A 14,921-nucleotide genomic window follows, 5' to 3' on the forward strand; every position below is an offset into this window, starting at 1 on the left:
ATCTATCTATATATTAATAATTCTTACCAAAAAAAAAAGAGTAAAGACTGAAGTGAGGGAGTCAGAGTCCGGCACCGGTTTAGCACCCAAAAAAGTACCTATATTGGAGTTACAGATTTGTCGGATCCAACCAAAAAAGATACAAATGCATTTGTAAGCATCCATCACTGAATAGTTAAAACGACTAATTCATAATTGGTAAATTCGTAGGTTTAATTTCTGCTGGATGCATGCTAATAAAAAAATAGCAATTTTTTTATCATGCTATATATATATATATATATATAATATTCAATGGGACTTCTTTCATCCAATTTTTTAATAAACTCTTTCTCTTGCAGATAGATTAGGCTCTGTTTTACTGCCATTCACAATAAGAAGCCAAATCTTGTCTCAAAAAGAAAAAAAACATCATGAGTAAGCTTTTTTTTAAAAAAAAATTAAAACGGCAAGCATTATTGGCTGTGAGAATTATCAGTCCATCCACGTTACCTGGTCAGCGGCAAGCGTTATGGACGCATAAATATTTATAATCCCAAATCTTTCCCTATGTGGAAGCGCGACACAATTACTAATTGTATCGACAATAAAATATAATCCAAATTCCAAAGGGGCCAATTCAATTGCCCGCCCGGAACCCTCCCGTAACAACCAGGTGGTCCGTGTCACGTTTTGGAGGGTGCTACTTGAGACGCTCGAAGAAACCAACCTGACGAGAGCCCAGTCTTTCCTTCCTGACGTGGCGATTCTTCAGCCCTTTTAACTCTTCCCACGGACCGCCAGCGATTTCCGTCATAACGGAAGAGACTTCAAGAAAGGGTTCCTTCTTGTGAAGGGCGGTCACCATACTGCCGGTCCCTTTCCCTCATTCCCTTCGCCCGTTCCTTTCCGCCATGGACCCAGCCCTCGAGCGCCTCTACATGGAGGAAGTCCTCCACCTCCACTCCCTCTGGCACCGCGGGCCTCCCGGGAACCCTAACCCCAACCTCACCCTCCGGCCGGCCACCGGCACCGCATTCAAGAAGGAAGCCAAGAACAAGAAGAAGTCGAAGTCGAAGTCGAAGTCGAAGTGGGAGAAGAAGAAGCAGCAGCAGCAGCAGCAACAGGGCTCCGCTGCTGCCTCCGACCAGCCCCCGGCCAACCCGCCGGCCAAAGAGGGCGAATGGCCGTGCGATTCCCCGCCAGAAAAGGATGTTGCCCCGGCGACCTGGGCCGATCTTTCCCCGACGCCGGCGGCCACCCAGACACGTCCTCCATCCTCCGCCGAGGAGCAGGCGAGGGCCGCGGCGGATCGGGCGCAGCAGAGGGGCCTGAAGGCCTGCAAGGACTTCTTCGCCAAGAAGGACGGCTCCGACGACGGGGAAGAGGAGGAGGACTCCATGGATGAGGACGAGGAGGTCGGGGAGGGAGATTTCAAGTTCTTCTTGGGGCTTTTCGAGAGCGTTGGGGAGTTGCGGGAGTATTATGAGAAGAACCGGGAGAAGGGAGACTTCAGCTGCTTGGTCTGTGGGGCGATCGGGGTGAAGAAATGGAAGAGGTTCGGGGACTGCGTTGGGCTCATCCAGCACTCAAACTCGATCTCGAAGACGAAGAGGAGGGAAGCGCACCGGGCGTTTGCGAGGGCCGTGTGCAGAGTGCTTGGTTGGGACATCAAAAGACTGCCAAACATCGTTCTTGATTTGGGCAACTCTCTTGGCCAGTCCTTGGCTAAAGCCGACAATCCACAGGTAATTTCACACAACCCACAACACCCCCCCCCCCCCCCCCCCCCCTGATGACTTTCTGGTTTTGTTCATTTGAATTTTATATGTTGTGCTGCGGCTGTCCGATCTCCCGCAAGCTATCTTGAGGGAAAGTTTCCATTTTGGTGATCTTTTTTCCTAAATTGATTTTCCCCCTAACAATTTGGGTTGTAAAAAGAAAATGTACCGTCACTGTTATTCGTTTTTTGATTGTTTAATTACTCTTATCATCTACTTAGCTTGGATAATTTAATTGCTCCAACTGTTGGGTGAAATGCAGGAGGATATGCAGAAGGAAGATATATCTGCTGAAGTGGAAGGGATTTCTAATGAAGTTGCTGCGGATGCTGGGGCTGATAAAGTGGATTTGATGGACTGTGCTGCAAAAGAAATTGAAGCTTTGCCTGCTGTAAAGATTCTAAACTATCACCTCTCTGTTTTCTGTTGTTATATGGTGGCTATAAAGGATCAATGTGCTTTTCCCCTTCGATGATCAAAAGTGTCTAGGGTCAACCAAAATTAGAAAAGGGCTAAGAGTGTAAATGGGGATCTGTTTATGATATAAATTTGTATCCAGTTTGAGTTTGACTTTACTATTTTCATATTGCTATAATGCCTGTTTTCATATTGTCGTCATGCCTAGAAGCTTAACTAAGGATTTTATTTGACCTCTCCCTTACCTTTTAGAATATTCAGGTAGCATTGTTCTCCAACGGCTTCTTCTGTATAAATTATTATGTTTGTCGCCCCTGATCCAGGAAAAGTTGCAGAAAGTAGGTGAAATTGATGAGAAAGAAAATGACGAGGAGCCAATGGACTGCATAGAAACAAAAAGGATCACAGAATTACCAAATGTATGTATGTATTTCTTTTAAATGCCTAGTTGTGCTTTGAATTGATAAAATTGTTGTCTGTGGAGCTATTTATTTGTGGGTTTTTGACATATAAGGTCCGCCTTTCCCAATTCAATTTCAAAATATTTGCTTTGCCTTACAGAAGGTATCTACCTCCTCCTTATGGTAAGGGAAGAAAACAATCTCTGCTATCCAACTAATTATTAAATCCTGTATTCTCTTTATATTAAAGGTGCACGTGGATGTAAAAAAAGGTCCTGATCTTTCATGATTTCCTTTTTTTTTAAAAAAAAATTATAAGGAAGGAGGCCCTGATTTTTCATGATTTTCCTTTTTTAAAAAATTAAGAAAGGATTTTATATCACTGGATGCTTGGCTGTGCAATGAAGTTCTGTAAATGCCTGAGTTATAAAATGAAATTTCTACGTTATGGTATGTTATCATTTATGTTTCTTTTCTCCTTATTGTTTTACATTTTTCTACTTTTAGGCATCTTATACAGAAAAAAAAAATTCTACTTTCAAAGCTCAAGCTTTAAATCAAGAGAAAAAGACAATCACTATTTGGAAGTGAAGTGCCTCCAAATGCAGATCAAATGATTATTACAACATTATTTTTATCTAAACAAACTAGTAACTACACCACATCTGCACGATGGAGCTGTGGATCAAATCCATTTCTCCCCATGAATCATGTATGTGCATGAATAGAATGCATTACATAAATTGCAATTAAACCATGTTGGTTTTAAGCGAAAAGTGAAAGAACTCTCATAAGAGAATGGTCGATTCACACTAGAATTAGTTAAGCTTCTAACAACCATTCAAAAGAAAGAATTTAACACCGCCATCTTTGGTTGGCAGTTAGGAACTATTTGGTCCCATTCACCAAAAATCTAGGCATCGGATTCCTTCTTATAAGAAAGGTAACTGCAAATGTGACACCGAGCCCTGTTTGCATGGGCTCCTCTTTCTATTTCTTCCCCTCCCTGTTTGCTTGGCCTCACCGAGCCCTTCTTCCTCCTGGCGCAAACCTTATGAATTTCAAATTACTGATTAATTTTTAGTACAAAATTATGAATTATATTTGACGTGATTGATCCTGATTTTTCTTAAAAATATAGGAGTAAGCATATGATTGTAAATGTTCCATATTTTTTGGCCAAGTGGCATCGTTATTGCATACATTATTGTAAATGAATTATAATTCTGAAAAATTGCATGTTACTATGAAAATGATATATATGGCATGATTATGCATTTTTAAATGAATTATGATTATGAAAAATTGCATGTTACTATAAAAATGATATATATGACATGATTATGCATTTTAAAATTTTGCAATGCTATTTAGCATTTCCAACCTATTTATAAAGATATGATTTATAAAAAATACGAAATGTTTTACGAGCTCTTAGATAGCTATGATCGCATTAAAAATGGAGGCCAATCGACACTTTGGAGCTAGCATCTAACGAAAACGACCCTCTGCCAACGGGTTAAAGTTGGTAACAAATATGAACTATGAAATTTTGTCGATTACGAAGATGACCCTGACTCGGGATTATAGCGACCGTAGCGTGAAAATCTATGAACACTATTTTGATTAAAAGTATGTAAATGGCAAATATTTGACAATTATGGATATTTTAAATTGCATCACCTTTATGAGCTTGCATGATTTGTGCATACATGATTGGTTTGCTATTATGATTATAAAATATTTTATTTTACAGTATAATTCTACTTTCCAAATGATGTATTAAATCATGTAAAAATTTATACTTGATTCGGTAAGATAGTACATGGTTACTTACTGAGCCGCAAAGATCATTTATCTCTTTATTTTTTTTGTTTTAGATAATTAAGGTTGCTAGAAGCGGGGAAGAATAAATGAATGATGGATGAAAGAATAAAGCTTGAAGCATAGTTGCAAGCTAGTAATAAATGTAGTTATGTTTATGAATTCATATGTTGGATTTAGATGCTCTGTACCTGTTTTTTTTTTTTTGCTTAGCAAATGACATTGTACCATTTTTTTTATCATGGTATATGAAATGTCATTGTGGGCAATATCCTATAGTAGCACGGCCATATCATGCTCCGGATCTAGGGCGTGACACTTAGTGGTATCAAAGTAATAGGTTTGATCATGGGTAGAAGTTAGAGCTTGGTAATGGGTAAACTTAAAGTCTAGCAATAGATAGTTAGGTCGCGTTTAGTTTGGTTTTAACTAGTTGAAAGAATAGATAGTTTTTCTTAACCTTATTATTGCTCAGCTATGAAAACTGATTAATGCTAGTATTTTGATAGGTAACAATGAGCAACAGAGAAGAGGAAGTCTTGGCAAATATTGCTGTTAGGAGGAGAGGAGCAAGAGTGAGAGGAGATGCCAACCAACCGGTTGAGCAAGCTCCGAATGCATCAGCCACTTAGGTAGACATTGCTGGGATATGCCAGGTGGTGGCTCAACTTCTTCAGCGGCAGTAGCAGATGCAGGCCGCTCCTCGACCTGCACCACTTCTAGAGTCCTATTATGAGAGATTTAGAAAGCTCAACCCACCAATGTTTGACGGTGGAGCTGATCCTCTAGCTGCAGAGACTTGGATTTGGGAGATGGAGGAGCTGTTTGATGCACTGCAGTATCCCGAGAATGTAAAGGTCAGTATGGCTATACCAATGTCGAGTGGAAATGCTAAATTTTGGTGGACGACTGTTAAAGCTGCAAATGGAAATAAGGATGACCAGTTGACCTAGGAGTTCAAGAGAATATTCTATGATCAATATTTTTCTAAGTTAGTAAAATTAGCAAAAGAGAATGAGTTTTTGTTTTTGAGGCAAATGGACGACATGACAGTACTGGAGTATGCAAATAAATTTAATGAGTTAGGCCGATTCTGCCCCCATCTCATGGAGTTTGAAAGAAGCAAAGCAAACAGATTTGAACAGGGTCTAAGATATAGGATTCGATCTCTTTTATCGTCTCACCTTTTCAGTAGTTATGAAGATGTGTTGAAAAGTGCTCTGAAAGTCGAAGCATAATTGAAGAGATCAGAGAAGGAAAGGAGTGACAAGAAGTGGCCCCAAACGGTAGGAAATCATAATGGCCGATCGAAGAACTCTGGAGGCAATCCGAGCAAGAAGAAGAAAATTGAAGCTTGTGACTAATGTGGCAAGTTTCATGTTGGACCTTGTCTTAATAAGTTGGGAGCTTGTTTCGCCTGTGGTCAGTTAGGACATTTGGCACGAGACTGCCCAAACAAAAAGAAGATTGACTCTAGACCTGCAAAACCTGCTGATCAAAGATAAAAAGGAAGTGCATGGGTTTTCGCACTGACAACAGGATGCCAGTGCCGGTGATAGAGTAGTGGCAGGTATAATTTCCATCAACTCAGTATTCCCATCAACTCAGTAGATACTTCTGTATTGTTTGATTTTGGTTCTACGCATTCTTTTATATCCTCCAAGTTCTTTGCATTCTTGAATTGCATGCCTGAAAAACTAGATGAGCTATTGCATGTTGCAACTTCTTTTAAGAAGACAGTAGTTGTTGATATTATTTTAAAAAATTGCATGATTTGGATAGGAGAAAGAGAATTAGTAGGAAACTTAGTGTAACTAGATATGCATGATTTTGATGTTATTCTTGAAATGAATTGGCTGTCCAAGTATCATGCCCATATTGATTGTTTTGGAAAAATGGTAGTGTTCAGATACCGGATGAGCTGAAATTTTTCAATCAGTGCAATGCACCCATTGTGGAACGCATGCAATGTAAGCCCTCTCTGCACATCATTTCTGCTATGTGTGCAAGGAAGGCGCTAAGAAAAGGGTGCCAGACATTTATAGCCTGTGGTGGATGCTCAAAGAGAAGTAAGGTTAGATGATATTCCCATTGTTAGAAGAGAATATTCGGGTGTTTTTTTTGATGAGCATCTGGGGTACCTCCTGATCGGAATATCGATTTTGAAATCGATATCATGCCGGGAGCTGGACCAATCTCCAAGCCTCTTTATAGAATGACCCTTGCAGAATTGCGAGAATTGAAGGTCCAACTACAGAACTCCTGGAGAAATAATTTATCCGCCCGAGTGTTTCTCCTTGGGGAGCTCCTATCTTATTTGTAAAGAAGAAAGATGGAAGCATGCGGCTATATATTGATTATGGAGAGCTGAACTAGGTGACTCTAAAGAATAAATATCTCTTGCTCTGGATTGATGATTTGTTTGATCAATTGCAAGGTGCTCAAGTCTTCTTAAAGATAGATTTACAGTCTGGTTATCATCAGTTAAAAATAAGAGCTGAGGATGTGCCTAAGACTGTATTCTGAACCAGGTATGGCTATTATGAATTTTTGGTTTTGCCTTTTGGACTAACCAATGCACCTACTGCCTTTATGGATTTGATGAATAGGGTCTTTAAGCAGTACTTGGATCAGTTTGTCGTCGTCTTCATAGAAGCCATACTAATCTACTCCAAGAGCAAGGAAGAACATGAGTATCACTTAAGAGGTGCTGCAAGCCCTACGGGAGGAGAAGCTCTATGCTAAGTTGAGCAAATGTGAATTCTGGTTGGATAGCATTGCATTCCTCGAGCATATGATTTCTAAGAAGGGAAACTCAGCGGACCCAAAGAAAATAGTAATAGTGAACTGGCCTCGTCCTTCTAATGTGACTGAAATCAGAAGCTTCTTGGATTTGGTTGGGTACTATATGAGATTTGTGGAAGGATTTTCTCGGATAGCTGCTCCCTTGACTCGCTTAACCCATAAACGAGCAAAGTTTGAATGGGATGAGAATTGTGAGCAAAGTTTCCAGAAGTTAAAGTAAAGGTTGGTATCTGTACCAATTCTCACTTTACCATCCAGCTCTGGGGGTTTCACCATCTATAGTGATGCCTTCAAAAAAGGATAGGGCTGTGTATTAATGCAAAATGATAAAGTGATGGCTTATGCCTTTAGACATAACTGAAGCTCTATAAGCAGAACTATCCAATGCATGATTTAGAGCTAGCAGCGGTAGTTTTCGCTTTAAAAATTTGGCGACACTACCTATACGGGGAGCCTTGTGAGGTCTTCACCGATCACAAAAGTTTGAACTTTGAAGTATTTATTTACTCAAAAGGAGCTAAACATGAGGCAAAGAAGATGGCTTCAGCTGTTGAAGGATTATGATCTAAGCATTAAATACCATCCGGAAAAGGTCAATATGGTGGCTGATGCTCTCAACAGGAAGTCAAAATGGGCACAACAACTTTGCTTACTACTTAAGATCAAATATTAAAGGATCTTGACAAGATGCAAATTGAGGTGACAGCAAATGGTGCTAGAAGTATGCTGACTGTTTGATGGTGCAACCAACCTTGATAGAGAGGATAAAGACTGCCCAACAGAATGATGCCCATTTATGTCAACTCAAGGAAGATGCAGAAAAGAGGTTACAACCCGAACTCAAAATTCACTAAGATGGTACTTTGCGATTCGAGAATAGATTGCATGTTACTATAAAAATAATATATATGACATGATTATGCATTTTAAAATTTTGCAATGCTATTTAGCATTTTCAACATATTTATAAAGATATGATTTATGAAAAATACGAATGTTTTACGAGTTCCCAGATAGCTATGACCACCTCTAGAAATGGAGGCCAATCGACACCCTGGAGCTAGCATCCAACGAAAACGGCCCTCTGCCAATGGGTTAAATTAGTAACGAATATGAACTATGAAATTTTGTCGATTTCAAAGACGACCCTGTCACAGGATTATAACGACCATAGCGCGAAAATTTGTGAGCACTGTTTTGATTAAAAATTTAGATAAATGGCAAACATTTGACGATTATGGATATTTTAAATTGCATCATCAGCTTTATGAACTTGCATGATTTGTGCATACATGATTGGTTTGCTACGATAGTTTGTTATATGATTATGAAATGTTTTATTTTACAGTTTAATTCTACTTTTCAAATGATGCATTGAATTATGTAAAAATTTTTGCTTGATCCGGTAAGGTAGTGCATGGTTACTTACTGAGCCGCAAAGCTCATTTCTCTCTTTTTTTTGTTTCAGATAATTAAGGTTGCTAGGAGTGGGGAAGAATAAATGAATGATAGATGAAAGAATAAAGCTTGATGCATAGTTGCAAGCTAGTAATAAATGTAGTTATGTCTATGAATTCATATGTTGGGTTTAGATGCCCTGTACCCACTGCTTTTTGCTTAGCAAATGATATTGTACCATTTTTTTTAAACATGCTATATGAAGTGTCATTTGTGGGCTTCATGTTATTGTGGGCAATACCCTACGGTAACATGGCCATGTCATGCTCCGGATCTGGGACGTGACAATAAATCCTCTAATGCTCAAGTTGTGGGAAATTCTTTCAACAAATGACCATGGCAGATTTTGACAGGAAACAATGAATCTACATAAGATTCTCCTTCCGTTTAAAACCAGCCTCCTTAGTGAATGGATGCAGGATGGGAGTATGATTCCTACATGATCATAGTTGTAGAAGTTACCACAATCATGGTGCATGGCAAATTTTAGCTGGCCAAATTTTAGAATTCTTTACAATATTGGTTTGTTGAGGATTGGTTGCTTCAGGCCAGGGTCACACAAGCAATAAGAATTCACCATATAGCTGGAGTATTTTCTACCAATCAGGCTATAGGGGATGACTGATGCATATTATGTTCTGGGAATGTGATGCATACTATGTTTTGGGAATGGGTTAGGAAAGGGAGTGTAATGTATCAAAATCCCTTAAGTTTGTGGGTTTATCATGTTTGGGAGTCTTTTGTTCTTTTTTCTTTTGTCCTTTATATTTATCTTCATCATGTCTTGCAGGAAGATGTCATTGACAAAAAGGAAAAGCTATGCAGGGAAATTGGTAATCATGGAGAGAACAATGATGGACTTGATGAATGATTTCTTAAAGGTAAATATTTTTGAGCTACATCACGTCTCTTTCTATCTATCTACCCTCATTTTGAATTCTATCGAACAATGATTTAAAAGACTATAGGTGGCAAGCACATGTCTAGGTGTTAGGCAGATACCTAGACAGGTGCCCAGACATCAAGATGGCTCAAAAATTATTTTTATCAAAAAAGCTAATTGATATAAGGAAAAATGTAAAAATGAAGTTGTAATCCAAGAAAATAAGATTACATATCAAATAATTTAGTAAATAATTGAGAAGTACTAACTTGGTAGTTGGTAGTGAGAAGTACTAAGTTGGTACCATTCAAAATACTAATTCTAAGTCAATCTCATCCTCAACATTTAAACTTGATGCAAAATTTTAGAACAGGTAGCTAGGCAGCTGTTAAGGGTGCCCCACCTTGTCAGCACCTAGACAGCCAAGGCGACAGTTTCTTAAAATATTGCCTGTCTTTATTATGCATGTTCCTTTTGTGTTTGTGTTGTGTTTAAGTGTGCATGCATCTGTGTATGTGTTTCTATGTATGCATTTGTAAACCCTCAGGCTTGTGCTGGTGATTGCATTTGTTTGATTAATCCTTTTTGCACTTTTTTAGTTGTTATCCAAGGTGTGTTTCCATGTTATTGACGGCAAGAATTGATCCCATTGTGTGGACCGTCTTGTAGTTTGAAAGTGAAACTTCTTTGTCCATTAAAGCAAAGAAATGCTTCTATTCAGAGAACTAACACGATGCTCAACTACAGCAAAAACCTTGCAACACAATTGATTTCTCCAAATCCGGTGTGGCAAGATGCTGGGAATATGATTTCCCAGAAACACTCAGATATACATGCAATATGATGTGCAAAGTAATATATTTTTGTTTCTTTTGAAATTGTAATAATCATTGCTATTTATTTTAAGGTAAGATATTGACTGCAAGAATTGATCCCATTGTGTGGACCGTCTTGTAGTTTGACAGTGAAACTTCTTTGTCCATTAAAGCGAAGAAATGATTCTATTCTGAGAACTAACATGATGCTCAACTACAGCATAAACCTTGCAACACAATTGATTTCTCCAAATCCAGTGTGGCAAGATGCTGGGAATATGATTTCCCAGAAACACTCAGATATACGTGCAATATGATGTGCAAAGTAATATATTTTTTGTTTCTTTTGAAATTGTAATAATCATTGCTATTTATTTTAAGGTAAGATGAATTTCATATGCTATTTTTTTTGAACTTCTACAGGTTGCTTTTGTAATACTAACATCTCAATGTGTTTTCCGGAACTCAGTAGCTATCCTTGTATCCTTTATCTTTGTTTTAGGAAGTTCAGTATCATGTCAATGATGGAATCAAAGCAACTATTGCTTGGCACTGGCATCTTTCAAATACAGGTCGATACAAGGGAAGATGGTATCTCATGATATGAGGGAAGACAGTCTTTGTACAATGTTCATATGTGGGGAGGTAGTGTGCTTGAGGTCGGGAACAACAGACTGCATAATGTGATAAATGTACTTACTGCTTTACGATTTTGGCATTTTCTCTCTCTTTCTCCATGCAGCACATGTTTGATTTTACCTATAAGGTGTAATTTTATGTTTTCATTGCTGCTTCAATTTTGAGATAAAATTTCCTATTGTGGGGACTTCTCTTCATGTCTCATTAGCTAGTAATTTTGTTATGGACACCAGGATTAACTTTTACATCAATATAGTGTAAATAGTTTGTTGCCTTTGTGCTTCTCTTGTTCTTCTGCTATGCTTAGATATTCTGATGGATGCCAAGAATTTTTGACTATTTATTCACATATTTGAATGACTGATACATTCTTCTTTTCTCTTAGTCTCATTGGGAGTCACATCTAATATAATTGTTATTTTTTTCTCTGAAACATTAAGCAAGTTCTTTTCTAGTAAACCCACCCATGTCCAATCACAATTGCAATATTCGTGATAGTGTGAAATATACCATGTTTGTAATAAAAAAATTATTTTTTAGGTTTCATTGAATTTAAATTAGTGCCTAATGTTAATGGTTAATTTAGAAGCACATGCATGTTCCTCTTGTGCTCTTAATCAAGTTTGGGTGTGTGCAAGTAGTTTGAATAAATGTTGAGCCATATCATTCTTTGCCTGAAGCATCACATCTTTTCTGTTATTGCATCACGGACAATGTTGAGAGCCGGAATGTTATTCATGCAAATTATACTACTTATATAAGACCCTATATAATTCGCTAAATTATGGTCCATGACATGATTTGTAAATTTCCTTTTTGTTCCCTTTTCTTTGATGGCAAGCCATTAACTAGCTCATATTGGATGGGCACCACATCAATCCCAGGAGAACTGCCTCAAATTGTTTGCAGAAGATCTGTCATTTTGTTATGCTGGAAGATCTTTTCCTATGTTTTGGCAATGATCTAATGAGCTGAAGGGATGTAGGAAATGTTCAAGGATAATTTGAATGCTGTTCTGAGCCACTTTGGATAATTGTAGAACTAATAAAAGTCTGGGACCTTATTCAAGGGGATGCCTTTTTACTTATTTGGTCATTCCTCATAAGACCTTAATATTATTCTTTGCTTTTTTTGTTACAAATTTTTGTTTTTTGCTCTCTCTTAATTTCAGTAAAAAAAATAAAAATAAGAAATAAAATGTTAGGAGAAATACAAACAGCATAGAAGAGGTAGAATGTAGAAAGTGTAGCATTGTATGGGATCTTTACCTTCACTATGTTGGGAATTAAGCAGTCTGATCTATATTTGAGAAGTGATATACTTGGTGTAAGGTTTTAGTAAACAATTAGGTCTTTACGTCATCTTGGTAGCAAGGAAACTGCCTTTGCTATTTTCTGGATATTGTTTGGCTTCCTTTTGGTCTTCTTTTATCCTTCAAATAAGAACTGAAATGAAAAGCACATTTTAGTGCATATAATAGATGTAGAAAACAAATAGAAGATTATGTGCTCTGCTATGAAGGGATTTATATTGTCTCACCCTATTTTGGCTTTAGATAGGTTGCACTGGAGAAATAGAGGATTGCATCTCTTAGGACATCTTGATGGAGGAATCGGCTGATTAACTTTGTTTGAAATCATTGTGTATGAGTGAAAGTAAGCTTTTGGAGGAACCAGTTTTTAATTTTGATTTTCTTCATTTGGAGCGTATGATTGTATTAAAATAGTAGCAGTCTAAAAAGGGATTCATATGCAATTATCTCTTTTAGTAGCATTTTCCAGATGATTTATGAAGTTCTGCCAGTCATAGAGCATGATTTGAATAAATGTGATATAATGATAGTCTTTTCTGTAAATTTAAAACTGCTTCCATCTCTTGTGGTTCATAGTCCTGATCTCCTTCATGGTCATGTGAGATTGCACCAAATACAGTTGCTATCTAACGATTGGGATGGTGCGCCAAATTAGATATTTGTAATAGCCTTCTGAAATACTCGAGATAGCTTGTAATTGTGTGGATGTACTCATGATAGTGATTTACATATGAAGCGAGAGAAGAGGAAGGGGTGCTTGTTAGACACATGATCCTGATTTAGGTGATAAAGACCGGATGGATGACTTACTATGATCTTGCATAGGAAACCTGAGGAGAAATACAACCTCAGAGAATGCTGACTATAAAGCCTGAGTGGCTTGTGCTTATAAGAACCATCGTGCCTATTGACGTGTCCGCTATCTACTGGGTTCAATTATATTATGAGTCGTCGCCATTCTCCTAGGAAAATTTTATTTGCATTATTCAGGTGGCTAGAGGTTGTCTTCTCCCAAAGATTGATATGACTTATTCATGTGAACTTGGAGGCGCAGGTTTTTTTGAGCAATCAAAGCAATTTTGGAAGTATCATAAGCTACACCGTGTCTGGATTGAAAGAAATGAAGAGAAAAGAAATTTATTTTCTTTTATTTGGTAGAAATTTAATAAAAAATAAGAGAGTTAGGATCCCTATTTGGATGATAAATGAAAAGAAATGATCTCTTCAAAAAAAAATTTATAATCTTTCCAGAAGTGGAGTTGGAGCGAAGAAACTGCACTTCTGTTCTCTTCGATTCTTATTTATTTCTCCTCCCCTATCTTCTCTTCTCTTTTCTCATTTCTTTTGTTTTCTTCTCTCCTGCCTAGGGCGTTTTTGTGTTGAAGGATATCATGTTATGCTGTGTGCTGAGCATAAAAAATTCCGACCAAACTATTAGCTAATATAAATCAACAATTTCTTCCAAGGTTGTCGGGTAAGCAACCATAAGGTGCCTTTGAAAAGATATTTTCAGGAGAATTTTTAAGTTTGAAGAGATAACCATGACTCAGGTGTTTTACAGCTTCTTAAGATTTTTGTGTTCCTCTAAATCAAAGTTAGGTTCTCTGAAAGGGTCTGCTTAAGATTTTGCCTGTGTGTGCAAGTAGGATTTCTCTTCTGGATCTTTAATTGGACGGTATCGCACTCGAAACCAACTGTTCTATTTAGTAAAGCTCATCCTAGATCTCCGGCTTCATTCAAGCCTGACATTAAAACTATAACAATCTTAATGTGACAGTAGTTTTTTATACAGCCAGATGAATTTTTATACAGCCAGATGAATTTTAATTGTTGCCTCAGCGGAATGCAGGATAGCATTTTATTTTTGAGCACCATAAAAACACATAAATTAGTAACACAAATTGAAGCATCTTTACTGACCAATAGGGCTCGTCCGGTTGACTTTACGGATCAAAGTAGAACCTCGATCACTTTTTCTCTTTTTAATTTAGTCACAGGGAATTGGCTTTTGCAGAAAATATTTATTATATTTAAATTCTTAATTTGGTTGGAGGAAGAAGTGATTCTTCTCAGAATGGAGAGCTACGTTCAGGACATTTGCTGAATGGTGAGATTCTTCTAAGAATGAATGGAGAGATTCTTCTGACCAGAAGTTTAAAAGGAGAGATCCTGACTGTGAAGCAGGATAGAAGAAATGAGGAGCCTGCAGATAAGGGAAACCCAAAGCATAGGGATAATGGATTATTTTTAAAAGATCATTTTTAGCATCCCAATTTCTTTGAGATAATCATATTTAATGAACAAATTATCGAGGCATCCAGATGGGCCTTTCACTCCTAATCTTGTCGTGAAAGATATCTAGTAGTTGTCAATTATGAAAATAGAACTTATTCCACCACTTTTCAGCCAACCATTCTGGAGTACTTGGATTAAACTAGTTGTTTAGAAGCAAAACAAATAATTTAAAAGTTGGTATATAACCTTTTGCCTTCCAAATTATTTATCTCATCTTAATTAAGTTATTTTAGAGCAACAACCAGTTGAAGTAAATTAACCTATTGACCTTATGCTAACTTATTCCGTTTCTAAATATAGAGAATAAGATAT

At 37.6% G+C, this 14,921-nt stretch overlaps 1 protein-coding gene across 6 annotated transcripts; it reads left to right on the forward strand.

The window, feature by feature from the left end:
- The first annotated feature begins 787 nt into the window (after window positions 1-787).
- LOC103720652 (uncharacterized) lies at window positions 788-11,278 on the forward strand. Of its 6 annotated transcripts, XR_015972462.2 has the most exons (7): window positions 789-1,727; window positions 2,023-2,151; window positions 2,501-2,596; window positions 4,912-6,933; window positions 7,012-8,033; window positions 9,456-9,546; window positions 10,866-11,278. XR_015972462.2 is itself a non-coding variant. In XM_008810865.6 (5 exons), exons 1-4 carry the CDS (start codon window positions 894-896, stop codon window positions 9,534-9,536), a joined length of 1,140 nt encoding a protein of 379 aa, XP_008809087.3. In that variant the 5' UTR covers window positions 790-893; the 3' UTR covers window positions 9,537-9,546; window positions 10,866-11,278. The 6 variants fall into 6 exon arrangements, 3 of the variants coding, with proteins under 3 accessions (XP_038986274.2, XP_008809087.3, XP_026658756.3); XR_015972461.2 differs by lacking the exon at window positions 7,012-8,033 and having other exon boundaries at window positions 4,912-5,972; XR_015972463.2 differs by lacking the exon at window positions 7,012-8,033 and having other exon boundaries at window positions 4,912-5,972; window positions 10,875-11,173.
- The last annotated feature ends 3,643 nt before the right edge of the window (window positions 11,279-14,921 follow it).

This window comes from Phoenix dactylifera, chromosome 12, assembly GCF_051530095.1.
Source record: "Phoenix dactylifera cultivar Ajwa chromosome 12, Ajwa_hap1_PhDact_Kaust_v1.1, whole genome shotgun sequence".
In the NCBI taxonomy this organism is placed as follows: Eukaryota; Viridiplantae; Streptophyta; class Magnoliopsida; order Arecales; family Arecaceae; genus Phoenix; species Phoenix dactylifera.

Coding starts and splice junctions, on each gene's coding strand:
- LOC103720652 (XM_008810865.6), top strand. CDS start 894: ATGGACCCAGCCCTCGAGCGCCTCTACATGGAGGAAGTCCTCCACCTC. Junction 2,152..2,500: donor AAATTGAAGCTTTGCCTGCT/GTAAAGATTCTA, acceptor CCCCTGATCCAG/GAAAAGTTGCAGAAAGTAGG. Junction 2,597..9,455: donor GGATCACAGAATTACCAAAT/GTATGTATGTAT, acceptor CATGTCTTGCAG/GAAGATGTCATTGACAAAAA.